This window comes from Patagioenas fasciata, chromosome 2 (assembly GCF_037038585.1).
Source record: "Patagioenas fasciata isolate bPatFas1 chromosome 2, bPatFas1.hap1, whole genome shotgun sequence".
NCBI classification, from domain to species: domain Eukaryota; kingdom Metazoa; phylum Chordata; class Aves; order Columbiformes; family Columbidae; genus Patagioenas; species Patagioenas fasciata.
Genome location: NC_092521.1, coordinates 155,194,487 through 155,221,971, shown reverse-complemented (window position 1 = coordinate 155,221,971; position 27,485 = coordinate 155,194,487). Strand labels below are relative to the sequence as shown.

At 39.0% G+C, this 27,485-nt stretch overlaps 1 protein-coding gene across 3 annotated transcripts in view; it reads right to left on the bottom strand.

The window, feature by feature from the left end:
- The window catches only part of CCNY (cyclin Y), a 122,549-nt gene that overhangs the window by 8,571 nt on the left and 86,493 nt on the right, over positions 1–27,485 (bottom strand). For all 3 annotated transcript variants that reach the window (XM_065831172.2, XM_071805302.1, XM_065831173.2), the window contains 6 exons: positions 25,127–25,227; positions 21,553–21,588; positions 17,923–17,980; positions 17,703–17,822; positions 4,868–5,034; positions 52–214 (listed from right to left, as the gene is read on the bottom strand). In XM_065831172.2, coding sequence (XP_065687244.1) covers positions 52–214; positions 4,868–5,034; positions 17,703–17,822; positions 17,923–17,980; positions 21,553–21,588; positions 25,127–25,227 — 645 coding nt within the window. The remainder of the gene's footprint in view (positions 1–51; positions 215–4,867; positions 5,035–17,702; positions 17,823–17,922; positions 17,981–21,552; positions 21,589–25,126; positions 25,228–27,485) is intronic.

Below are 27,485 nucleotides of genomic sequence, written 5' to 3'. Positions count from 1 at the left end.
AAATCCCCACATATATTCAACTCTGAGCAACCTAAAAGGAAAGTGTCTTACCTCAAGTTTATATGCCCTGTCCCTGCTGAGGGGCTCCAAAGGAAAACTCAAGTTATTCGCTTCTGCCAGGGAACGCAAATCAAAATAATACTTGGCATAAACACTGGAGGGAACATTAATATTGAACTGCAACAGCTCAAGAAACTGGCGTTCCAGCTCATTCCTGTAGAAAGAAGATAAATGTGAAAATGTATTTCAGATTCTGCATTCTGAATGTAATTTACTTTAAACTGCAAATGGTATAAACCAAGTTCATTTCTTATTCTTGCCAGATGCAATTATCCTAGCCTAAGGTTTGACCTAGTCTACCAAGTGCTATTGGTGTACGTATACCAGCGAGGAATATGAAAGACGCTGCCCCTTGCAGCTGCTACTGCAATGCCCATCAAACCATGACACAAACTTCTGCTAGCGGAAGGGCACCTTTATCAGTTCAGCTAATACAATGCGGGAAAGAAAAGCTAGCAGGAAAACAATTTTCTTGTAGTTTCTGCTGTACCTCCACTAGGTGGATCTGCACACACAGCTATGCAAATGCAAAATGCAAACGTGCCCTAAATTCGTCACACATCTCTCATAAATGCTGCAAACTATTCTGAACACCTAAATTACTGGAGAACTTATTTACTCTCTTCAGCCTTTCATAATCAATCATTTAAAACTAGTCATGGGAAACTTGAATTTTTCAGCATACTGTCTTTTCTTTCTTTATAAACAGAATGAAGCAATTTTTCCCTAGGACGTGCAATCAAAATTCACAGTGGTGATCATTTGTTTTTCAATACCTAAAACAAATGACATTGTCAAAATACCTGATAGGAGCAGAGGTTCTATTTGAGCTCCCACACTGTGAAAACTTTGGTTACCTACACTATTACATTAGGAAGTATATTAAGAAATATGCAAACCAACAAAGTTAAGGACTGGAAATTTTCACAAATTGCACAGTAACCAGACATCCTACATAATACTCATGCAGGGACACGTGATAAAATTCGAAACAGTGATTTCAAGACATGAGAAATAAAAAAATAAATGTGTGGTAAAAGCTGTATGTTTGCTGAAGAGTATATGGACCACACAGCTGTGTTACCAGCAGGTATTGACTATGACATTGCATTTAAGCTACTTTTTGAGTGCGGTGTAAGCGTGCGAGGGATGTGCAGGCAGTTGGCAACAGACAAGGAAGGATCTGAGGATAAGTAGTGGTACTGGTACAGTAGTTTTTCAACCCTGAATGATTTTTCTTCTTGTCACTCTACTCTTACATCACTCTAACATCATAATCAGTGTCTTTCCTTACCTTCACTCTCTCTCTGCCAAAATTCTAATTATAAATATTAGTTAACATTAAAAGGCTATCTGAAAGACAGATATGGACTTCTTGGAATGAATTCACACTGTGGAAGATTCTATCTTTCAAACAATAAAAATGAAAAAAAAAAACCATTTTAAGATGTCTATCAATAAACAAAGTAGATTATTTTAAAATGTCCTTTTATCCTGCCACCATTTTACTTTCTGCAAGCTAAGCCTAAAGATCTATGTTAAAGGATCATATAAAGCCTATTTTAATGCAGAAAGACATTGTATGTACCTCTTTTGAAGAGTACCGCCAAATCTTTAAGAACAATATGCAGCCTCAGATTCTTACTATCCCCTAGCTCTCAGATTTGAAGGTTAGATCAGCAGACTAACTACAGCTGAGAAAGAACAAAAAAATACAGCTGCTTCTTACTTTAACTAACATAATTTAACTAGCCACCATACCCTCCTTCCTCCATACATATACATTAGACTGCTTTGGCATCTGCTTTCCTGTGGCCACCCCTCAGATTCACACAGAAACTCCAGGTGATGCTACACACACGACCACAGGCACACGCTGCAGTTCAGTCCTTCCAAGTCCTCCAGTAGCTTTTAGACACAGCTCAATGTAGTGCTAGTGACTTACAAAACACTGAAAGGCCTGCACCACTTATGCTGAATGATTCACAGCAGTTGAAGATTTTGACCTAGAGCTTTTCTGCCTTATTAATATAAACAATGAAAGGCCCTGTCTTGCACAGAGCTAGGCACTTAAAAATCATAATACTGTACTGTCCTAACTACCTGAAAAATAAGAAAAAAAATCCACCACACTAGGGATAGGAGGAAAAAAATATTGGAAAAACAGGCAACAGGAATATAAACATCAGGTCAACAAGCATCAAAATCTTCACTGGAGGATTGTCAAGAAGCTCCAAACAGAAAGCCTATGAGCCAGATTACCAAGAACCACATAGAGAGCACTGGGCCTCCAAAGGCTTCTGGAGTTTGTGAGAACTCTGAAGAGATTAAGAAGCTACAAACTTTGAGGACAAGGCCTCAGAGCTTGGTTAAGGAATCCGCAGTGCAGAAAGCAGGCTGACGTTACATGGCAGCACAGGCCTGCCACGTGAGTGACGGTGTTACATAGCTCAAGTGTAACTGCTAACAGCAGCACCATCGTATGTGTTTGTCAAAAACAATAACCTCTTTTCTTTTTGTTTCCTTTCACACTATCACAGTTGGCCTCATCGCCTGCCTTCAAAAAAAAAAAAAAAAGAAACAAAAAGCCCTGAGAATCAGCAGTTTCAAAACTCATATTTATAACCATTCCTGATTAACACTGTCATGTGGCACAACCAAACCTGTCAGTCTGCTTCAAGCTGTTGAGCACTCCAGCTCATGTCCCAGCTTCAGAAACACTTTAAAAGTCCTCAGATTTGCCTTGAAGAAGGAGTGAAGGGAGGGAGGCACTTACTGCCACCGAACACCCGAAAGCATAAGAAAAGGATCAAGGGAAAAGTAGCTTTGCAAAAATCACTCAAGAAACACTCAAAACAGTCAAGGAAGCGTTATCAAATTGTTCTGCACGGAATAATATTGCACAAAGAAATGCGAAGGGCCTGATTTCAGCTTCTTGCCCCTCTTAGCCCCGCTTTTATTTTGGAAATCTCGTTCTATCTGGGTGACTTTGGAAAATAAGTCCTTAAAGTAGCTTATATGTTTTAAAACAGATACTGAAATGGGATTATGTGGTATTTCCCATCTCTATTTTGAAATGAGAGTTTTTCCCCAAACTAATGAAAGTAAGTCTGGCATACCACAGCCACACAAGCTTTGTGTTTTTCACTTTGACTCAGGAAAAAAACACCTTATAACAAATTGCTTGTTGATACAGATTTAGAGATAACTTTCCTAATACTTGAACAATGACAGCTACTCACAATTTATAAGTCTTATCTAGTAGTGTATGACCATGCCTAATTTAAAGCCATCAGCTGACTCCTAACACTCAACCTTTCCCTTACAGATCATTTTTAGACCAGCTATAAATCTGACAAACGGTGAGCTATTAAGAAACTAAATTAGGGCTGCTTTAGCAAAAACGCTTGGCCTTTCACTGCTTTGAGACTGCAAACTGAGATTCAAAAAACATTCTGTCCGTGTAAACATTTCTTCTCATCTACTTCCCTCCTTCATTCTTCCCTCTTCCCAGAGTGCTTATGCACAGCCAACTCTTTTCAGTGGCTGCCATCCTGATTTAAGTGAGTTAAAGCAGAGACAAGTCTATATACTTCTCATTACAGACACCAAGCTCGGCTTAGAAGAGCTCTGAAACACACAGATACTGTACTAAAACATCTTGCTAATCATTTGATTGTTACTAGTTCTTATAAAAATGAGGTGCACCAGTAGACTGAAAAGGTGATTCTCTGAACGCATGAGCCGCAGGGGCTGGACAAGGTGCTGGGCCATCTTGTCCAGACTGGGCTTTTGCCAAGGTTGGACCAGATGATCCTTGTGGTCGCTTCCAACCTGGTGTTCTGTGATTCTATGAGGCATCCGGCCCCTCTGGCCCCATCCCAGCACCAATTCCAGCTGTAGCCCTTCCAGCACGGCTCTCCCACACATGGCAGCTCCGGCAAGACCACCGTGGAAAGTGTGCATGGGATGTGACCCAGCCCTGGACACACATATGATACAAACCCTGGGCACTTCAACCAATACATGTAATATCTGCTAACCAACCAACCAAAAAAGCAAAACACTCGACTATTTAGTGAAATGAGCATTCATTTTAGTATTTGTAAACATTAAGATCTTAATTGTGGTTATTCTTACTACAGTTTCTTTTATTATTTGGTCTTAATATGTCTCAGGAGTATCCAGCCAGATATCACAACCCTCTATGCTGTTATAATATGCACTTCTTATGAATGCCATCAGATAAAAAAAGACGAAAAACGGAAATTTCTCTTTGCAAGCAAAAGTGTTAGATTTTTAACATCTTTTAAACGAATGCAGCAGAATACAAAGGGAGGAAAAGGAAAAAACCCCAAAGTACTTATTTTGAATAATGGCAATAAATAAGTGGATGATCATCTTAGGGTCATTAGGGTCACAACAATTTTTTTCCTGCCTTACATGTTGGTTTACTGTCTGCACAGAGAACTAGCATGACAGTCAATGTTGCTGAAGTGAACACATGCAGGCTCATTGGATGTGGGGTTGTTTATCAAGTCATACATTTAAATATTCTGCAGGTCTGTTTTCACCACCATGCATGATCATCCAGTGGCACAATATACTCCAACCAGAAAAAAAAAAGATAATGTATGGCTTCTATGTAAGCAACTGTCAAGTAGACTTCATGCCATCTATTAGCATCCACCATGTTTATATACAACGCAGAAACACAAACTTTATGTAATTTATGAGAGAATCTCCCATCCCCCTCATATACACAGATCTTGGCATTCATAGACAAAGATAAACATACTGCACTCACATGTCTTCAACCGTGATATCTTTCAGGATCTGGCAGTAATCCACGTTCCACACTGCCTGGTCATCCCAAACTTTGGATGCCAGCAGAATTGCACCCAGTACAATTCGCTTCCAGTTTGCTGGACAAATATCTATCTCTGCATAAGTTAGAAGTCTTTCAAGGTATACCTGTGGAAGCACATTAAAATCAAGACTTAATCTATTTCGCTATTAAGTAGAAATGAAAAAGAAAATTATTCTCAAAATTCATTCCAGAAATTTTAAAACCACAATCTGCTCTCAAGAAGATTCTTTTATAAAAGCTGTACATTTAAATACACACATTTATGCCAAGCTCAAGACTGGATGTAGTAAATTCATATTTTAGTTGGCCTTTGCCTTCTGACCATATTAACAGAAACAAACTTCTCATTTTTCTATTTGTAACTGTTGCTAATATAGCCACATGTTGGAATGAATTCAAACGATAGCTTAAATAATTAAATTAATAACGTAAACAAATGAAATGCTAATTACTAATGAGGAAAGCAAGGGTATCCTACTAATAAGAGTTACTAGCTATCATACAAACAACTATAGCTGTAATTTATGGGTAATTTATCAGATATAGCATCACGTCATACAGGGCCTCTCTGGCGAGCCTGTGTGAAGAGGTTCTACAGACACCTATAGCGTGGACAGAGGAACAGTTACCAGAGAAACAGCAGGCTGAACAGAGAGGAAATTACATGCTAAGAAGGTAATTAATTCATAATAGTGGAGGACCTACAAGAACTGGTAAGCTCAGGACACCAGAGTCTGGCCCAACCTGGCCCAGGCCACCAGCACAGCCCAGACCTCAGCCCAGAGGGTGGTGGCTACAACTTGCTAAGACTACAGGGTTATATGAGCACATCTGATGAAACAAGGGACCCTGGAGGGACTTTCTGAACACCTACCAAGGAGCTGCTAGGGTGGGGGGTGCAGTATGGCCCCCTGTTTCCAAACACAGAGCTAGGTTGCCCCCCCAAACTGATGCTCCAGCCATTATGAGGGAATGCACGAGTGATCCATGGGACCAAGTAAGTAAACACGCTGTGTGAACAGTTACCTGCTATTGGTAACAGCAACTCAATTACATCAGTAATAACAGATTGATAAACAAAATGCATTTTAAGAAATATCAGTTGTGGGTGATCTGTGTGGCTACCTACTCCCTGTTAGGGAAAGGGAAATCACAATTACGAATATTTACTTGTGAGACGATAAACAAAACTGAATACTTCTGCAATCCAAAACATTAAAACAGTTTATGTACTAGCTGAGCAGACACAATAAATCTCCTGCAGATTGATTAAGTTAATGCTTATTGGCACCTAATCAAAGAATACCCAAAGAATAGCTAGTATCTATGAAAAAATACCCAAAGAATAGCTAATACATAAAAAAATAAAATCAAATAAATATCTGAAGAACAACTAGTACATCAAAAATTCAATGCTGGTAGGGACTTGAGGGGATGGGGAAAGGGTGACCTTAGGGGGGAAACTCTAAAAGCCAGAACAGCTCACCAGTGCTTTCTATAAGGATTTGCACTAATACAAGCACACAGAGCTGCTGTGGTGATCTGTGCTTCTTGAACGGTCTAACATTAGTAGAAAATAGGATTCAATTAATAATGAAATAATAATTAATATTTTTTGAATCCCATGTATTTTTACAGATGCACAATAACATCAAGGCCTATTCCATCATTCGCATAGTTTTGTCCATTAATTTTCACAATTGTGATACGCACATGTAATTAGAGCTTGGCAACAGATCATTGAAAACAGTAGACAGCTGTTGTATAATCTAAACTTTTGCAGAAGAAAATATATTTTATGAAAGAAATATTAAACCTCTGAATACATGTACACAGTCCACAAAATGAACCATCTCACAGTATAAACTGCCTACTGAGCAAGAAAATCATGGGAAAAAATACAAACCACACAATATTAGACAACTTTTGTTTGAAGTGGCCACCAGAAAGGTCTTCACTCTTACTGAAGGAAAACAAAACTTGAGTTACAGTGGCTGTAACGGTCACTAATAAAGTCATATGACAATTAATTCATGTTTTGAAAGAACACAATTTTCTCTCCTCAACAGACTACCTCTCCCAAGAGCAACTTCTCAGTTCACTCTGAGGTTGTTTCAAACAAGTTTCACGTCTGTCAGTGATTCAAGGAAACTGAGATGCAGTCATTCATTTAGTAAATGCTGCTCTGATTCGGGTGGAAACTTTTGTTACTGCCCTCACTGGCACCAGGCAGTGAACGTGTTCTGTGGTCTGGTTTCTCACCCCTGGAACCACTTGCTGTGCACGACAGAGCAGAAGTTGAAACTGAAAAGTGCTTCAACATGACAACATGGACACATTTACTAAAACAAACAATTCGTCCTGATATGCTACTCTATAAAAATACAGGTTTGCATTTACCTATTATTTGTATCTTGTTACAGATCTTACATCTTCTTCACTGCATTGAGACAAAAAGCTATTAGGCGGTGATGTGGGCTGGTAGTTACAAGAGTCTTCACTGACTGACAGAAACTAGCAGGAGATTTTATGAGATACTTTGATTGAAGTACAACATACATGCAGAATACCACACCTACTGGAAAGGTTGCATATTTTATAAAGACAGAACATTGCTTCGGACTCTGAACGACCAGCATTTTGTTTTGAGTTTTAAATACCTACAGATATTCTTCTACAGATGCTGAAGGAAATTTACTTCTGCTCTAGCAAAAGAAATACACGGCCACTAAGAAAACTGAAAATATTCCTTTAAGATATTTATGTTTTAAAATAATTTTGAAGTTTTTTACTCACCAATTTAAAACATTTTTAAGAGGTATTATGACTGATTAATAGATAAATACTGAAATCCACAAAACATTTAGAAAATATTTATCCCAAGTTTTGGGGATATCTCTACCTTCAAATAAATACTGGACTAACTTTAAACAAGTAACAACAACTAACTTATAAAAGGAGAGTACATACAAAATGGTAAATGCATAGAGATCTTATCTGGAAAAGCAACATCTCATAGATGCTATTTAAGTACAAAATTACAAATTGCAAATTATGTGTCAAGCCCATTATTAAAAACAGATTTCAGACTCAGTCTGAAAAGATTTTGATGTATAAAATTTGGTATTGGGAGTTTTGCCTATGAAGTCTTTTCAAGTGGTGCATGAATCAAAAATAAACAGTACAGTTTAAATGCTTTGAGAAACTAAAATTAAGTCCCTAAAAACAAGCAAGGGCTCCCTCCAAGGCAAGGGTTCAAGACAGAAACTGAAACAAGAGCGTGTAATTGGGTGGATGAGAAGAGTGGTGGAGACTCAAGAGACTCATCTCTCCTCTGCGTGGTCCAAAACCAAACACTGATCAAGCCACAGAAACACCCAACTCAGGAAAAAGGTGGCGCATGGATCTCACCAGTATCTGCATGCTCTGCATGCAGTTTTAGTAGATTTTGAATGAATATTCTACATCTATAGATATAGAAAGCATACAACCCCCCCCAAAATAGTATCCTTTCTTATGCGCAGCTCTAGTTTAGAAAGAGAGAGAAAAAAGGAAAGGAAAAAAACAAACAAACAAAACAAAAACAGAGGAAGGGTTCTGTTGTGGCCTCAAATTCAGAGGCATTCAGAGATAAAAAAATAAACTGATAAGAACAGGTAAGAATGACATTGCTAGGAACGACATAAAGCAGAATAATTCATAACAGATAAACTCACACCTAAGTAAAAAGGGAGAGAGTTTGTCAACATGCTGTGTGAACAGTTATCTGCTATTGATAACAGGAGCACAATTACATTAATAACAACAGATTGCTAAACAAAATGAGTTCTAAGAAAGACCGCTACTACCTTCTCAACAGCATATACTTGAGAAACCAACTTTAAAATTAAATAGGAGCTTAATAAGACACTATCCATATACTAGCTTTTTTACCATATTTGAGCATCTGATAAATATCTCACTAGGAAAGAGGTGCTTAGTGTGGCTCCTGGCTCCTTTCCTGAAAATGCCTTACAAGACAGCACTTTGTTTTGCGCACTTGCTGTGGGTTCCCTGACTCAGCCTTGCGTTTTAAGTGTATGTGTTCAAGTAAGAAAAGACAGAAAAACAACAAGACTTGCAGCAAACATTTGTAAAAGTTTATCGAGATCCTCGGCCAATGTGGGAATTCACTGCAATCAGGACTTGTCTACCAGAGATGTGCCTCTGCTGTCACATTAGTGTAGCTCTTCAACTTGCAGTCAAGCCCACTCAGGTACACACACAGTCTTCGTTCTGGCTCTCCTTAGCTCTAGTTTGGAGAGAACCAGGTGACTCTGTAGACAGTGAAATTTAGGCAGAGGAAAAGCTGGTACAAACCTGAGCTCTCGCCCTACTGACAGACAGTATCCTCGTACCAGCAGCACGCACACAGCCAAGTGAGCTCTGTCTCCTATGCAAACGTGAGAAAGTCCATCATTGCTGACAAATGGAGCTGTCAACCGCTGGTTTTAACTTCAGAGCATTTCAATATACCAGGCCCAGGACACAGTAACAGCCCCAGCACTAAGATTTTGACTTTGATGGGACACCAGAGTAAAAAGGAGAGGCAGCGGTTGGCGGCACTGCTGAAGGGGACGGATGCTGCTGCGAAGATGTGCTGAATCAGGGCGGCTTTTGGAGGGCGGCCAGGTGGCTCCCAGCCCGTCTGATGGGGAAGGCTGGGGGTGGTTAATCACTACGCTACTCACCCCCAACAAACTCGTGGCTGGTGGGAGAACACCACCTGCCTTTGCTGGCAAAAGCAAGCGAGCCTTCCCACACGCAGGCAGGCATGCTGCACCTCAGTTAGGAAAAAAACAGAAAAAAAACATCACTGAAACGTTGAATGCCATTTGTATCCAATTATGACTATACATTGAATAACGTCTTAAACACAGGGGTCATTTTCTTAACTAATGGGGCTTGTATCAAACAGACACGGCATTCTGTGTGTACTACGTGGTTCAGTATATTCATGTGCTGTAATGAGTTTCACTGGCTTAATTTTCAAAAGCAAAACACTTTCTACATTTTCTTTAGGACTAGCTGCTCTTAAGTCATACGAGAAAGCTGAAGTTTAAAAGCTCACTGTAGAAATGAATACTGTAACTTGCATCCCAAAACGCCGGAAGAAATTTAATTACCTTAAAAGACCAAAAAATGCAGAAGCAACAATGTGAGAAACACTTTTTTTTTAAACAAAAGTCTGAAAAGCTAATCTCTGGATTATTTTGGGAGGTGTTCCTTTGCAGAATCAGAACTAATAAAAGATAAAATGAGCTTTTTGCATCTAGAAGACATAAGTTAAAATAAATGCTATCATTTGCCTGCACCCACTTTTAACAGCTGCATTCGTACTTAAAAGTGGAACTAAAGCTTAAAACAAATTGAAGCTGTTATACCAATGTTAATTTCTACTTTAATTTAATTCATCCTTTGCAGTGCCTCTTCTGCAAGTAAGCTTTTGTAGCAAAATTTGAGTGCTTCTCTACTGAACATTCAAAATTGTAATTCCAAAAAGACAACAGATTGATTCTGCCTGAATTCAACATCTAGTTCTCCTCAAACACTTCAATAGCTTCCAAGAGCAATCTTCATCACACCCATCCTTACCCACTTAGTTCTATGACTGTATGCTTATAGATTCTTTTTTTTTTTACAGAATGATAACAAGAATATTTAAATAAAATATGAAAGTTACTGATATGTTATTAGCAGAAACTCTCAGTGACTTCAGCCAAACAACATACCTTTCTCATTTTTTCTCACCTTGCAAAGAAGAAGTAGAACTCAGCGTTAATACCAACAACACTACAACCTTCAAAACTTATTTGTAACACAATTCAATTCCTAGCTGAAATGAAAATGCAATTCTGATCTGGAAAATACCAATGGACATTGGTCCGTCAATACATTTTTTTTACAAACTCGATACCTCAGTCTGACATGAACCACGCGGTTTTAGATGACTGTCAGTCTAACAAGTTTTGATGGGCAACACTTGCACCTCATTGGAGACATTTTAATAATTTGAACACATATCAGAAGATACACTGTACAGATTGAAGATTTCAGAACAGCAATACTGGATTATTATTTTCCATTTCTTCCCACAGACTCGCACCAAGATTTTGCAATGATTGACCTTTACACTTGGAACATCGGCAAATTATTATTTAATCATAAGCCAATTGGGTAACTTGGCCTCCAAAACCATTTCAGGTCCAGCACAGGTACAGAAATAATTTGTTTCAGCACATATCTTGAGCTCATAAACCTGCCAGACCCAAAATGACTCCATGCTGAGACGGTTTGGATGCTTTTGATTGTTACTCCCAGGACTTGGTCTTGCAATGGCTTGGCTTAACCACCCACTGTCACCACTAGTCCTGGGGAACTTTTTTATCCAGACACAGAATCATAACATGGAACAAACTAGCAGGGATCAGCAACAGCACCCAAGATCCAGCAAGGCCACTGCTGAGCCAGAACTAATCCCTGGGGTGTTTATTTGCAGTTGGGTGAATCCATCCTGAACTTCCCAAGTGTCTGATAGTAACCACAGCATCCGATGTTGTCCCAGTTATCTAGGATGTCCTGCCTCCCATGATCCTGGATAGCAGAGAGTTGGTTACACAACATCCCAATCAACAGAACATAAATCCGTTTGAATAAACTGAAAACTAAAGATAGCACTGAAGTGTTCAGTTTTAATTAGCGCGAAACAGCATCTCATTTCTTCCATCTCAGAGGACATTATAGCGTACTTCGTATATTATATAACACTCTCAAGTAGAAAGAAAAGTTAACATATCAGTGGAGGTTTATTTCCTCTTTATTTTCCCTGCAGGAGGATATCTACCAAATATGAGAGTGTCAATTCATTTCATATTTCATAATCCAAAGGAACACTCAAATGTTATTAAAATCTTACCATAGGGTTCTTATGGAAGTTTTGATTCTCTTTGTTACTTCATTTTGAAGCTGTTCAACTTTAACCTCCAATGTTCCACTGATGTCTCTTATCACACTGGAGTTGTAGCCTAAGCACCCAGACACTGTAATTCTTTTTTTAGACTTCCCTAGAACAGTGGAGCAGGTTTTCTATGGATGTTTCTGAAAATTCCATCCTTGGAGAAATTCAGAACTCAGCTGGACAGGCCCTGATCAGCCTGACCCAGCTGGTTGTGCTTTGAGGAGAGGCCAGACCAGGTGTGACCTCCAGAGGTCCCTTCCAACCTTAATATTGAATGATCCTGTCTGTCTGCAGTGCCCTGTGGTGCAACATGGTGAGGGCTGAAGTTGTGTGCTGTCCAAGGAGGGTCAGTGGGAGTATCAGCACATTGAAGAACAGGCAATCACCAAGAAATATCACTGACATTCCTAGAACAGTTCCAAATTTTGAAGCAGCAGCAGCAAGAGTAAAGCATTAGCTTTTCACATGCTGTTTTTATATTGGTATATGTCAAATTCCATTTCTATTTTACCAATAAAACTCTAGTGGCTTTAATTATTTCTCACCTGGCTTACATTGACAGAAAGGAGATGATGGTTTTGGTATTTTAATTACCATAATTGAGAATCTAGAAATGAACATGTATTTGCTAAAACCTCATTCCCTCCCTTTCTCATTTAGACTCCATATGAACTCACTAAGTAACTCACATTATAAGTTGTACCAGCACAGAATAACTAACAAAGACAGTTTCCCTCACAACACACTACGAAGAAATACACAGTCCTGTCTCTTTAATGAGAAAACCTCAGTGTGTCACAATGCCTTGAAACTAAAAAGATATTTGTACGGAAAAAAATTATAATTGGTAGTGGGTCCCATACAGCCAAATTACAGCTCTTATCCAATCACTAAATTGCCATATGCTCTGTTCTAAGCAATCAGCCAGTTCCCTACCACGGCTCTCCAGAAATAACTGTGCTTTGCAATTGCCCAGCTGGGCATTTAAAACGTTCCACAAAGGTCTGATGCCATCCATTTGGTGGAAAAGGACATCACATCATCGTGGTCCTTGCAAATGCATCCGATTTTTATTTTTTGAGACCAAATGTTGAAAAAGAGTAACAAACGCAGTCACAAAACTCTGAAAATGTGAACGACTGCAAAGTACCATTGCAGATATTTGTAAAAAGCACTAAAGGAACTGAGAGAAAAGTCACACATCTCCACGTTTGCCCTCTATTCTATTCATTTTAAGACAAAAATCTGTAACACATATAAAATGCGCTCAAGCTATTAGGCAACATCAACATTCCAGTCTAAAACTGTGATCAGTGTTCATTCTTTGCCCAAACAGAAGCCCTTAGAGATGCATCAAAAAACAGATGCCCATTCTTCGAATGAATGTCCTCTTCTCTTGGGGATTAAAAAAGTATCCCTCCCCCAAGTTTCACTGTTGTCTTTTTATAAAGTGTATATCCCAGTAAGCCTAAAGCAAGACTTAACTGGGAGACCTACAGGTGCTAACTGATAATGGTGCCTATATTGTATATTGGACTGTAGTCAAAAGATGAGAATTGCCCTAAAACCGGGCATCAGAGTCTGAGTCTTCTGCTCCCACCAGTGCCCAAAGCACAGGCACGAAGCCCCTGTTCCTCTGGCCCTTCTCCAGAGCGTGCCCTGACCCACACCGGCTCAGGGGGCTCAGGATCCACAGCATGGGTGGAGAGACCTTCTCTCTCTCTGTGCCTGGAAGACCTTCTGCAAATGTGCCAAAGTGGTGGGTTTCATCCATCTCCCAGGGAATGCTTGAAGCCCAGGACAAAGGCGGCCACCAAGGTGGATATACACAACCGTCCTCATGGATTTCTTACATGAGGTAGAGTACAGCTTCAGCGCTTTGCCCCACTCACCCAACTGCACTCACAACCCCTTTATGGTCACTGGATGGAGAGTGAGAGCTTTCAAACCAGGCAATGAACAATACTTTGTATTGTGCTCTGAAGTCTTCAGAAAAACCTGCACCTTCCAAGAGCTGCATAAAGATCAGCAGTTACGCTGGCCCAGCTGACAGGACTTTTGCTGCAGATCAAGTGTGTCTATGGACTCTGGTCACTTCCTGCTGTGTTTTGGTTTCTTTTAAACAAATATCAGATTATCGATACTTCAATTGAAATATGAAAAAAACCCAGGTATTTTATCAGCGTTTAAAAGTACAAATATTTCAGTGAAAGGAAACAAATTAAAAGTTTTCTCCTTTCCTCCAAACACATAAAAACCAAAATTCTCCTCAAACACTATAATTTTCATAACACAGTTCAACAATTTTCTCTTTACCTAGTTGCTGTGAATGTGACTGCAGAGTACAGTAAGAACTCAGGAACATCTGGCTGGATTAATTAAATCCCTATTTTTCATAAGGAGAATTTATTCTTGCATACTTCACATTTCAAATTTCCTAATATCAAATCCTCTCAGTCACACTATGAACTTTGTAACATATTTCAAAGGCACGTTCCTCTGAATTTCACTGAAATAACTCAGCTCACGTATTATATGTATTTACACATCATCATACCTGATCAGTCTGTAGCATATTTGCTTATTTGCAAATGCAAAATGTATCCTCTCTGAAACTACTATGGACACTGAACTGTACTAGGAGCCTGAGATCTGGTCTATTTGCACAAAACTCAGAAAGTCATAGCAAGGCAAAGCAGAAAATTTGGACCATTCCCTTCCTTGGGTCTACCTAACAGGGTTGTTTTGTTTCTACAGAAAGAAAGAACAAAGCATAAATATTTAATTCCCGTGACATGCAAACAGTGTATTGTTTTCCTGTTGGTATGGATAATCCTCCTGCTCACAGTTTTATTTGCTATCTAATTAATAGATTAACGTAAGTACAACTTGTCTCCTCTGCATCTGAGGAGACGGTGAAGAAACAGACATTTTTCAGTTTTAGTAAGAGTGGGAACACTCTGGGTTGAGAGAGAAGCATATGCATTATTTTTCTCACCAAGTCAGGTCACACAGTATAGTTCAGCTGCTCACTGTGACAAAAAAAAAAATATATATATATTTGCAAGACTTTAAATCAGCAACACAATCCTGAAAACTAATTTAATTCTTATAGTATTATTTTATAAATAAATAACGTGAATTGGTATTTAATTGTTTCAACCTGAGATTTTAATTTTTCACCTATCAGTACAGTAAATCTCTTGGCAGCTCTGGAGGCTGTGTGAAAATTAAATTTTTTGTTTAATTATAAATTGGTTTTGCTGTAATAGTGGAGGCCTTAATTGAAATATTTTAATTAAGTGCTTGAAGCAATACAATGCTGGCTTTTTGCTGGAGATTAGCTTATCTAACAGTCTGGAGTATCACATTTACTCAGCTCCTGTGCTGAACACACAGACTGCTATATAACCAATTGTGACTGTTGCTTCTGCCTAATGGCATGTGAAGAGACAAACAGCACTGCATTCAACTGCACACCTTAGACCATGTTAATAATCTGGGCAGTAAAAAGGGGTGGTTAGGACTCTTTAAAAATACTTTGAGTGAGTGAAAGAAAGATAATACTTGTAGCATCTTGTTCAGAATGCACTGTGATCTCCACAGATCCACTTCCCGCCTCCTGGCAGCCTCCCAGGGCGGACAAGTGGCAGCCAGGGCTATCAGATTGCTCTCCGACGGGTGGCCAGACGACGGCAGAACATAAGCTCCAGCGGGGAATGCTGCTCTCTGCTCCTCCAGACAGAGTATCAAAACTGAAAGCACTTGGAGGGGTCATAAATAGCAGTATCAACACTGTTAAGATTTCAACAGTGTGGAGAGGGGCGAAAGGTTGATTGTTTTTTAACAGGTTCATTTCCACATTTGAACATCTCTGAAACAACACGATCTGTCTCTGGGGCTCCTCCTGATGACACTAACAAATAAAGAAATAGGAGCTACAAGTACAGAGGAAACTGAGAACAGCAGCAGCAGGATTTCACACCTGTAAACCACTATTACCAAAAACCTGAAGCTTTCTGGAAAGAGGGCTCAGGCAGGTGCCATCATCCTGAAAACATGGGCATGTATAGCAGAACAGGAATGCTGATCACCTACACCAAATCTGTCTGCAGACGTCTGCATGGCTGCTTTGAGAACTAGGCAATGAAACAGTTTATCTGTTATCTTGTGTTGGGCAAAAAACCCCAAGCCACCTGAGGTTTCAAGACCTAACAGCTATGGAAAATGCCTCTGCAATGCAACAAATGAGTTGAAAACATTTATACTTCATTGCAGATCACACCAAAAGAGTTACTTGCAGGGAAACCACATGAGAACCATACGAGGGAAGGAAGTAGTTACAAATGAAAGATATTGAAATATATGTCTGGGTTAACAAGATTTGTGGGGAAGAACTTTCCATGCATTGCAATAACAGGAAGATATTGTTATTAAAAAAGCCTTCTTCCTTTCTACTAAATAGTGTCCTCCATTGATCAAACAACCTAAGATCAAACAACAGATAACTACAACAAGGTTCCACTGCCTTTGACAGTGGATTAATTAAATTACACAAGAACATACTGATTCACACAACATATCTTGCCTCCAGCAGAAAACACTTAGGAAGAAAAGGGAAAAGGACAAGTACTTAGTGCAATTATGTAAAAGAGACAGACAAAAATGTCATTTCAGAAAACAAGTAATGGCTGGGTCAAGTAACTAGGTAGAGTAATACTTCAAAATGCAAGGGTGGAGCACTGCAGGGTGTTTCTTGCCCTATTTCTCTCATATCCCTGTTCTGTACTGGCTAGTACAATTCATTCTGGCTGTCTGAAGGAGAAAAGCCTGCCACCTATCTAAGAAACCAAGGGAGAGAGATTGAGAGGAAATGAGTAGGTCTGGGCTTCAAAATCCACCTTCTCCAATTTCCCCTTCTTCGATCTCAAGTGCGTAACAAAGCTGTTATGAAACCACATGTTGTAGTGGTAAAAAAAAACCCAACCAAAAAACCAACCAAACATAACACGTTTCATTTGTTTAAAATCTCCTGAGTCAAGAACATGGCCAAAATTGTGCCTGAAAGCTGAAGATGCTTGCTAGAGTTGGCAAGATAAAAAATTCAGGAAAACAAAGAAGTTCTCAGCTGGTGGAGATCAGTTTAGCTCCTTTAATCCACACTGTTGTGCTGATCCACACCAGCTGAAAATCTGAACCTTCTTTTGTGTCATGCTATTTTTAAGTAGCTAAACTTCAGCCTTGAGTACAATTGTTCAATCCTATGACATGGTCCTGAAAGGCAAGTACAGTGCAAGTAAAAAAAAAAGAGCCATCACCAACACATACTAGTCACTCACCAAATCCTTCACGTGCCCATCAATTCTTATTAGTGCTATTAAATTACGTACAGCTGTTCCCGAGTCTCTGCTGGGAGCTGCAATGATACACAGCAAACCTCCCCAAAGTGGAAGCCTTTCTGCTTTTAACATTCCCTCCCATTCAGACCACTTCTGCCACCTGCATTTTCTATTAGTCACCCTCGTGGCCTGTAACGCTATCGCTCTGCGAGGGCAAGACACAACCCGGCTTCTGTGTTACCCAATCTCTTCTTCTACCGCTTACTCTCCCAGAGAAAATGAACTGTAGTATCTCTTCCCATCGAGAAATTCCCTTGGTCTCCATGGTGAGAAAAAATTCCCTGGCAGCACCTAGATCTATTAAATCATACAAAGCCAAGCTTTGGGAACAAAACCGGGTCTGTCAACTGGCTGATGTAATCTCGCAGACACTCACCAGGGTGACAATGGCACATTCAGCAGTCAGTTGAGCAGCACTGAACAACGTCCGAACAAAGCGGTAAATCTGTTTCTGCTCCGGGTCATGTTTGTCATAATCTGGTGGCACTTCGGATTTCTAAGGAAGAAATACTTCCAAATAGGTGACTGAAACAAAATGAAGCAGACAGAGAGAAAGACAGTTCACATGAAAGGGAAGAAGAGGCAGATGAACTTACCGAAAGGGGATGAAGGTTTTCATCAAAAATATCTAAGAGCATTCTTCCGTCTGTGTCCCTAAAAAGTATTAAAACCAAAGTAGTGTCATTATCTGAACACAACAGCATGCAGCTCTCACAGACACAAGTGCAGTGTTACAACTCCAAAACTCATGCTGCAGGGTGCTTAGAAACACTGCGGTAATGGGATTTTCAAACAGAAGTTGGACCTATCCTGCCATAAGGTTCACATGTAATATTAAACCTGTATTACAAAGTCTGCTAAAATTTTCAGCTCTCAATATCCAAGATACACAGCTTTTGTGCTCTCTACTGTGAGGCATTTTCACAGCCTAAGAGGTACTACTATACACTTATAATAAAATCAGCCTTTTCTTAACTTTATCGTGTTAATATTTGTAATCTCTTAATTCCTTCTCCTCTATTGTCGACATCATGAACATTTACAAATATGCAACAGTATTTTTACAGTTATCCTTTAGTTAACATACACGTACTTCACTTTTAAATTATTTAGAAAACCTTATCCTCCTAATGATTTCTGAAAGCAAAAAGGAGTACATACAAAATACAGGAGTACAGACAAAATAATATTTCTGTTCGTTGGTTTTATTTGCTATTTCTCTCTCAGATCCCTCAAGATCAGCATTCAAGTTGATGCAGCTTCACAAGCCTAGCATCCAGTATGCAATGTAAGATTTTGCTGTGTGTCATCTTGGCAGGAACATTAACAACCACAAAAGCCAGTGGTATAACAGTACCAGTTAGAACTGGACACTTTCTGGACAGATGCATCCATGTGATCCAGTTATTACAATCCCATCTTTATTTATAGCATCGCTGGTACTCTGGTCATGGATTTCTTAAGACAGAAACCACTGAATATGTTTTGTCTCTTTACTCAACAGCACGTGTCTCTCAGAGCACGTAAACACGAGGTTTACAGCGGATTCATGCCTTCAAAATGTACTTATTAGCAGCTAACATTTAAACCTCAACATTTGAAGGTGACATTTTTTCTGCTATAAAGCTTGCTAACACTGGAAATAAACACTTTTTTTTTTAAGTAGTACTTAAATTAAAACAACGACAAAAAACCCCAGATTGAGATAATTACGAGAGAGAGAGAGAGAGAGATGGGTTTTCTTCTTTATTAGAACAAATTCACATTGTTATCTTTCAGAAATGAACCATCTACTAATTGATCTAAGCATTTTTCATATTTAGTTTGTTGGTATTTATTTTATTTACTGATTGAGCAAATTGACGAATGCTTATGCACTCCTCCAAAAACAAGGCAGGTGGAGTCTTTTACCACTTGCTGAATAGCACAACAAAAGCTGCAGAGAGTAAATCAATAGCACAATGACAGGAGACAATGGGAAATGAGAGAATGCTAACTAGAATGTTACCATCATATGAAATGTGGGAAACATATGAAGGAATATTCTATTTCACAAATAGTTTCTAAAAAAAAAAAAAAAAAGGGATTGGTGAGAGTTTGGAATATTAGGAAGTAATTTAGTTTTAAGCCTAGTCCGCAGAACAAATAAATATTGTCTGGAAACGATTTTCTGCCAAAGCAGGTGCTTGGCTCATTCTCTGTCAAAATCAACCTTGAGTCTATAGAAATCATGGTGGTTTCTTACTCCCAGCCTCCCATAATGAACCAAAATCTACCACATACGTCAACAACTTCCTTTTTGCCTATAATGGCAGGAAACAGAACACATGTTTTGCTATCTCCGTTTCAGTAGCGAGTACAACTGAATAATGTTATCACATTGTCCCTCCGTTCCTAAATCAGAGACAACCACAGACAGAATGGTCACTTCACATCCTGCATTTAGGAGCCATTAATTATATATATATTTATTATTTTATATATATATATCATTAATAATAACTGCACACCTGCCCACCGTAGAGAGCTTCAAGAGGGGAGAAACAGCAATCGGTTTCTCCAGAATAAATCCCCTCTCCATCCCAAAAGCGAAAGGACAGATAGCAAGTTTCCCAAAAAGATAACAGTCAGAATGTATTTGTTTCAAGACAATGGCAGGGGATTCGTTATTTTATAAAGATTTAGCCTCTCTGTCTACCACTTGTGGATCGAATTTGTTTGCATCAAGTTCTGCTAAGACCACGAACGGGCGTATTTTACCGCAGACAGAGATCAGCTCCATGGCAACTGGCACACGGCGAGTCTGGATTCCTTTGGCTCTGGATTCCTCCTGCTTGACTCTGAGATCCTACTGAAGTTTCTCACCCTATGTCATCCCTAACGCTCCCCATTCTCCTGAGCCTTTCATTCAGCTGGCATGATACTTAACAGAGTGCTTAAGAATAACTTATTTCCACAAAACTCTGTAGTGTGATTATGGTCGAGATCTCTGTTATTTAGTCAACTCTAGTAAAATTGATTAGTTAGCCAAACCAACCCCAGAAAGACTGAGGAAAGGGGAAAAAGAGAACACAGATGGATAAACAAGTAATTCAAGCATGACCACTAACACCTCATTTCCTGCGAAATGAGTTTAAAAGTTTGCAAAAATATTTCAATCCAACTTTAGCTTTAAGTATTGCCATGTTTCAGTCCAAGGCCAACCGACGTCTTGGAAAGTCTTCTAAGAGCTTTCAGCAGGGATCAAGCTCTAAGCCTTTCTGCCCTTGTGCACTTCTAAAGGTTTCTCTTTAGATGTCAGTCTTGTTTCAAGGAGTGTGATGGGTTCCAGTGACCTGAAACATGGTCCCAAATGACGTACCAGTTTAACTTTAAATTTATCAGTAATTCCTTTTGTTCTAGTCAGACTTCTCAGAGTCCAGAAGAAAAAACATGTAAGTGGCTTGTTAGATTGAGATCTAAGCCAAGTTCTCTGAAAAGACACATTGAAAAGCCACGGACACAGAAGTATTTATGTAATCTCTTGTTAGAGATGTCAGGAAATACTATTTTATGACAATGTGACATGAGAACGTGGAATTCAAGATACAAAAGCACAATTCAACATGAAGAAAGCTAATTCATGCACCAAGATACTTTTTAGAGAACTTATTTTCTATTCTATTTTAATCAACTTGACTGATCAGAGATCTAGCACATACTGCACCAGAAAAGATAAGGCAGGACTTGCTCTGTTTCTGAGGCATCTTGAACTACATCTATTCACAATGTCTCTCTTACTGTGTAATTTTGCTTTTTAAATTTCAAAATCTATTAACATTAACTGATCACTGATTTACACAGTTAACTTTATAAAGGTGTAGCCTCAAAAAATAAATCTGAAAAACACTGTTCAGGCTTCTCTATATGTAATTGCAAGATACAGAACAATGCAGAAGCATCCAGTGCACATAAAGCCAAACACTGAGTCGTCCACGTTTTTCAACGCTGCACTGTACTTCCAGATTCTTATGGTATGTAATCCTCCAACTTTTATTTTTCTAAGCAATATAATATAATATACATAAAGACACAAAAGAATACAGTTCTAATTTCTAACATGGGAAATAAGAAAATTACTACCCAAAAACATTTTGAAAGAAACAGTGCATGGATTTTTAGGGTTTGAGTAGTTGATTTGTTTTGGGTAAATATATATTCAGTTCAAGATTTAATTATTCACATACCTGTTTTTGATGTGGTAATATATTGCAAGAGCTACACTGTAAAGAAAAATACAGAGTTAATATCTCAGCACTGTCAAATTATATTATACATCATATTAACAAGCAAATTTAAAACCTAGCACAATGCATGACAAAAACTATGCTCAACAGCCTATTTCTTCTGTTTATTGTTACATACTAGGAAAACTGCTGTAAACAGACAATTCTATACTATTTCTTCGGCACACTCCAAGTGCCTCCTTTTCAGTAGTAATGAAGAACCTTAAAAAAATACTCATATTCCACATACCAAGTTGCACATACCTTCCATTTAATGCCCTGCTCCACTAAGTCCATGCTAAAACTCCTACTGCCTTCCAAGGCTGCAGATAAGGCATCACTTGGACATTCTCTTTATTGTTTGCTAATGTTGACAGGCTAACGTGAAATATTTTAAGCACCATTGGCTTTGGATTTTGTATTTAAATCCATTAACTTTTGCCTGTCTTTCTAGATAGTTACTAACATACCATACGCAAATACCAGGCTCCTATGGTTTTACGGCAATAAGTTACTTATTTTAATTCAGGAACACCGACTCCCTGAACAACTTGGTGCATTAAGCATTTCCCGTGTTGTCAACCGTACACTCAAGTACCTCTGTTTACATTCTGCACAAAGACAAAATGCATCCTTATATTAACAGAAAGCTAAGATTTTAATTACGTATACAATTAATTGATCTTATTCACAATTGAGACTGAAGAAAATTAAGACATGGTTTCTCATGGTTATTCTCCTGTTTCCAGCTCACGACTCCAGCATCACCCAGGACAGATGCTCTACACGTGACAGAGCTTTACTATGGGATGAAGCAGAACCAGCATCCCCCGCTTGTTCAGCAGCATAAACCTTCGCCAAAGCTAAAGGGGAAGGAGGAGGGAGTTCACTGATTCTATTTGTTGATAGTTTGTTTTGTTAGTGATTCACTGTAAGATGTTTATGTCTTATAATGACACAAAAGTCCCCCGCTTTTCTTTCCATAAAAGGCCTTTTAAGAGAGTCAATTGCTTGCTCTGTAATTTTATTCCAGAATTTTTACACAAAAACTGACATACTGTGTGTTAGGAAAACAATATGTTGGAGCTACCCCATTAGTAGAATTTTAAATTATTTCAGGTTTGGTTATTTTGCACCCCTCCTTTTTTTTTTTGAACAGCTACGTAGCAGAAAATATTTTTTCTTAGTTGCAAGTAAATACATTTTAGTAACTTTGTATGAGCATTATAGCTTTTACCTGGCTGCACTGTAAGATTTTAGATCATAAATGCTTTTGAAATTTGATTTTTTCTATAGAGACATATTTAAGGCATTAGAGATACAGTGTACCATGGATATTTAAAGGACACAGTCCTCACTAAACAGAAAAAAAAAAACGTTATTTATGAATGAATTTAATTTGACTGAAAGCTATTCCCAAAATGAATTACTCCTACAATTAAATTTTAAATTATGTCCCTAGGAACACACTTGCAGCTCCAGTTCACTTATGAAAACAGATGCAAGAATCTACATGCAGAGCTCCGCTTGATGCCCATATGGTTGTTTTTGCAACAAAACGTCAAATTAAGTTTAGAAAATATTTACTATTTAGAAGTCTATATCAGAATCTGAAAGCCTTTCAGTGCTGTAATAGATTAACCCAGATCCAAGTTCCACTGTGCTTTGCAGAGGCTGGGTCAGCCGGCACTCACTCTGTGTGCAGGGAAGGAGCTTATGGAGCTTCCAACACCCTGCCCGGGCCATCCCACTGACGCTGCACATCTCCGGTAGGTGCACTAATATTTTAAACACACCAGTGCACAACACGACCCAGAAGAAATAAGTAAGTTGGCCGAAACACACTCCTCATCGATTTACCGACATACAACAGTCGTTTATCTGCAAAGACTGCCAGGATGAGGGCAAGGAACGAAGTTGTACTACCAAAGCAATAATCCTGCAATCTCACCACCCTTCAATCTGTTAAATGTGCAGCCAGACGGGAGAGAAGAGGAGGAAAAGGCTCCTCAGCCACAGGCCTCATGGGCCAGAGTCCAATTTCTCACCCCACACAACCCCTTTGCAAACCCTCTGACCTCCTGCAGCCACCACCCCTTGGTCCCAGCCCCACACGCCTCCCTGAGCCAACCCAGCGCTAGCTCCTCCATCCTGACCCAGCACCCACTCCTGCCCTCAGCTCCCACCCCCCAGGCAACCCCCAGTCCCCCTGAATGTCACCACCTTGATCCCCCCCAGCTCATCTGTCTGGCTCCTCTTTCTCCAGGCTGCTGCTGGCCACCGTGGCCCACTGAAAATGCTGCTTGGCTGCTGCAGCCAGCTGAACCCATCTCCTCTTTCCATGGGCAGTCCCAGTTCTGATGCAAAAAGGGACACGAAACCCACCCAGAAGGCAGCACTTACAAAAATCTCCATGCAAAGGATTTTAGACCAGAAGACTATGAGATTCCAGAAGGAAAAAACAAACAAAAAAAACCCACAAAACCCACTTTCCGGTGTTCATCTGAATTATTTGTAAGTTACTAGTTAAAGAAACCTGAGGAAAAGCAGGACTATATTTCAGGTAGAAATAGCTGATGAGGAATTAGGTGGCAGCCTGACTGCAAATCCCTCCACTCTCCACTCCTTTCTTTTTTCCTTAAACAGAAAAATTACGAATGTTTTTAGTGACCACCAGCATTACAAACTGCTTTGGATGTGTTAGCCTGAATACATTTGCCTCTCATGTAAGTATCTCTGTAGCACTGATTTTGTCTTAATAAATTTTGCATTTGAATATACGAAGGTAACCATCCTACAAACAACTCAAGGAAGTATATCAGCAATCATAATAAACAAACAGCATAAAATGGCTGAGCATTTGTTCTCTCATTTTTTCCCCTTACTGTACAAAATGTAAAGAACCATACCCCATAAATATCAATTTCATTTCTCTCCAAATGTAAAAAGGCACCAGTGAAACCTGAAATGCTCATCTGAGACATCACCCAAGGGCGAGCCCATGTGCGCTCCACATACAAAGTTCCCCACTGCTGTGTAATAAACTGCCAGTGCCCTTGTACTCAATGAGGAGATGAATCTGGAGGCAATTAATTTCCATTTCAAACAGAAAACTGGAAGGAAAGCTTAGCAAATGAGCATTTTTTCATGAACAGGAAAGAGCTCTTCAGTTTCAGATAATTCCAAAATTCTGAATAAATAAGAACCCAAGTAAATTTTGAGAATTAATCCAAAGCAGGTACCCAGTCAAATGCAGAAGCACAAGGATTTCAGCTGCTGGAATCTGAGATCCTTAATTGCTGCTTTCTGTTGAGATATACAGTATTGAGAGGGTTTTTTTCTGCATGGACTTAAAATAAGAGTAATACCCTTTGCTCATCCTGTTCACTGCCTCTGGAGCATGACTAGATGAAATAAATTTACTGCTTCAAAAACTAAAACGTTTGAAGCTTGCTTAGGAATGGTTCAGAAATATTTATACATAAATACATATACATAATGTAATTTCTAGCAAAAAAGAAATTCTAAAACCCACCATTTGATGGTATACTTGAGGTTTGGTTGACTGACTGTGCTGTCATCCAGGAAAATAGTAGAGCAGGAACTGTATTTCCTTCTCAACTGCCCAGGAGGATGCTATGAAAAACATGCAAAAGAACAATGGCCATTATGTAACACCAAAGCATTTTTCTGAGGAGACGTAAGAACTTAGAAAAAAGCAAATTTGTCCGTCTCTCACAATGACGCACACAGTAATGTGATCATGTTTTGAAGTAGTTCAGAAAGTTCAGAAATAATGACCAGTGCAACAATCACAACAATCCCCACCTGAGCCTTGACTCATGTTTTGAAGTCCTAATCTCCCCTGTCCCTCCTTCCCCAAAATCATGCAAAATTTTTTGTGCAGAATTGCTCAAATATTAATTTATACACACATTTGTAAAGATGAATAAGGCCTGTGTTTCTATCCTCATACCAAAAGAGTAAGTGAAAGAGTGAAAAGGAAATTGTGTTAACAATGAAATTGATTTAGGAACAAATATAAAACCATTCTTGGAGAAAAGAGAACTAAAAAAAGAAACCCAAACCCCACAATCATGACAGAAAGGAGTAGGGGAAAGAGGTCTTTACAGTAAAACTACTTAAACCTCTAAAAACCAACAGAGAAAACTGAGAAAAATTAATTAATCAAGATCAGATTATTAGACAGGAAGAAAATTGATCAAAGGATGTAAGAGAAAGTGGATATACAAATAAAAAAGAAATAGATCTCTTAATAGAAAAAGTTTTCGACAGATTTCAATGCTATTTCTGCACTACCGCAGGAAAACATTGGAAAGCTCAGCAGCAAAACGGCATTTGACAACAGTACTTATTTCCAAGTATTTTTTGTTGACAGGCCTTCTCTTTCAGCTGTGTAGAGCAGCCAACACTCCACTGGTCTAAAGAGAACAGTTTCATCATATCAGCTAATAGCTGCCACAGTCATTAATGCTGTTTGACTTTATCCTTGCTTATTCTACCTGCACTAGTGAATAATTTGACCAAGAACCTGTGTCAGGAAAGTTAAGATCAGTCAAATTACATGTTTTACTTACAAAAGAATAGGTTTAAAACTCAGTTGGCACATCAACCTGGAAATTTAACGTGCCTTGCAATGCATGTGTCCAGTGTTTCAATGGAGAGACCAATGTCGACACCAGTGGTGGAATCCACAGGCATTGACCTGCTCAGAGCAAACAAGTATCTAGACCATGGTCCTGTGACTCCTACCTCAGTACATCTTCCCCTGCCTCATTTCCAAAACAGATACTACTACAAGTGCCAGCACTTCATCATCTCACTATCATCTCATTTTCCACAGGCAGCATTCATTACGATACAGAACAGACAGACTGCTGGTAAAACCTACACACATCTGAGTCATCTTTCTATTTTTCCCAGCTATGAGTGGAAAAGCATTCAAAGTTTCCTGTTAATTGAAAAAAAAAAAATAAAATCTGAAGCTGTTACAATTGTAGAAACATAATGTTCAAACGATTTGGAAGCTTACCAACAAATTCTATCAAGGCCCCTCACTTGACCAACAAACTTGCAGGCTGAACTGCTTCTCTTGGAAGCCAAAAAGTTTACTGAGAAAACGAAAATTATTGTCCCTCAAAAATTCTCCACGAGTTTGGAAAGGTACTTTGTAATACTCCCAATCCATCTACCTTCCAAGCTATTATATGTTAAGCAAGGCAAGAAACAGAAAATTTAGAAGCACTGGAAGCATTAATGCCATAAAATGTATTATCTAGCATTGCTGTATAGAGAAAGAATGACTAGGGGACCAGTGATTTACAGCTTTTATTCTATCACAGCTTAGTTCAAATTTGTGGATTAGTGTGTTGAGTACCTTGTGCAGGCATGACAAAGGGAAAGCAACTTAAAACCAGCTGAAAATGAGACTGTTTAGTGGTTGAAAAAGAAAGGGAGAGGTACAGACATTTCAGTGTCGTTAAAAAACAACAACAACAACAAAAGAAAGCACATGGAGAGTTTTAATTCTACATTTTATGTGTCAACATGTTTTAAAGGCTTAGATAAAATTTAAGATAGATGGACTGGATTCATTCAAGGCAAGTATGAGTAACGAACAGAAAACAACTCTGTAGCAACACCACTATCAGATTTAAATTTTCTTATGTAAACAGCACTCTAACATTTGATACATGTCAATAATTAGAGCCAAGCACCTTATTCCTGGAACTACCACATCAGAGAACTCTCCACAGTTTTCAGCCCACATCACACTCCGTCAGGCTTAGAACTTTTCACACTTCAGAAAAATACGTGGTGTCTCATACCTCACTTCTGCTCATAACAACTTGGCAGGCAGAGGCACCTCTCCC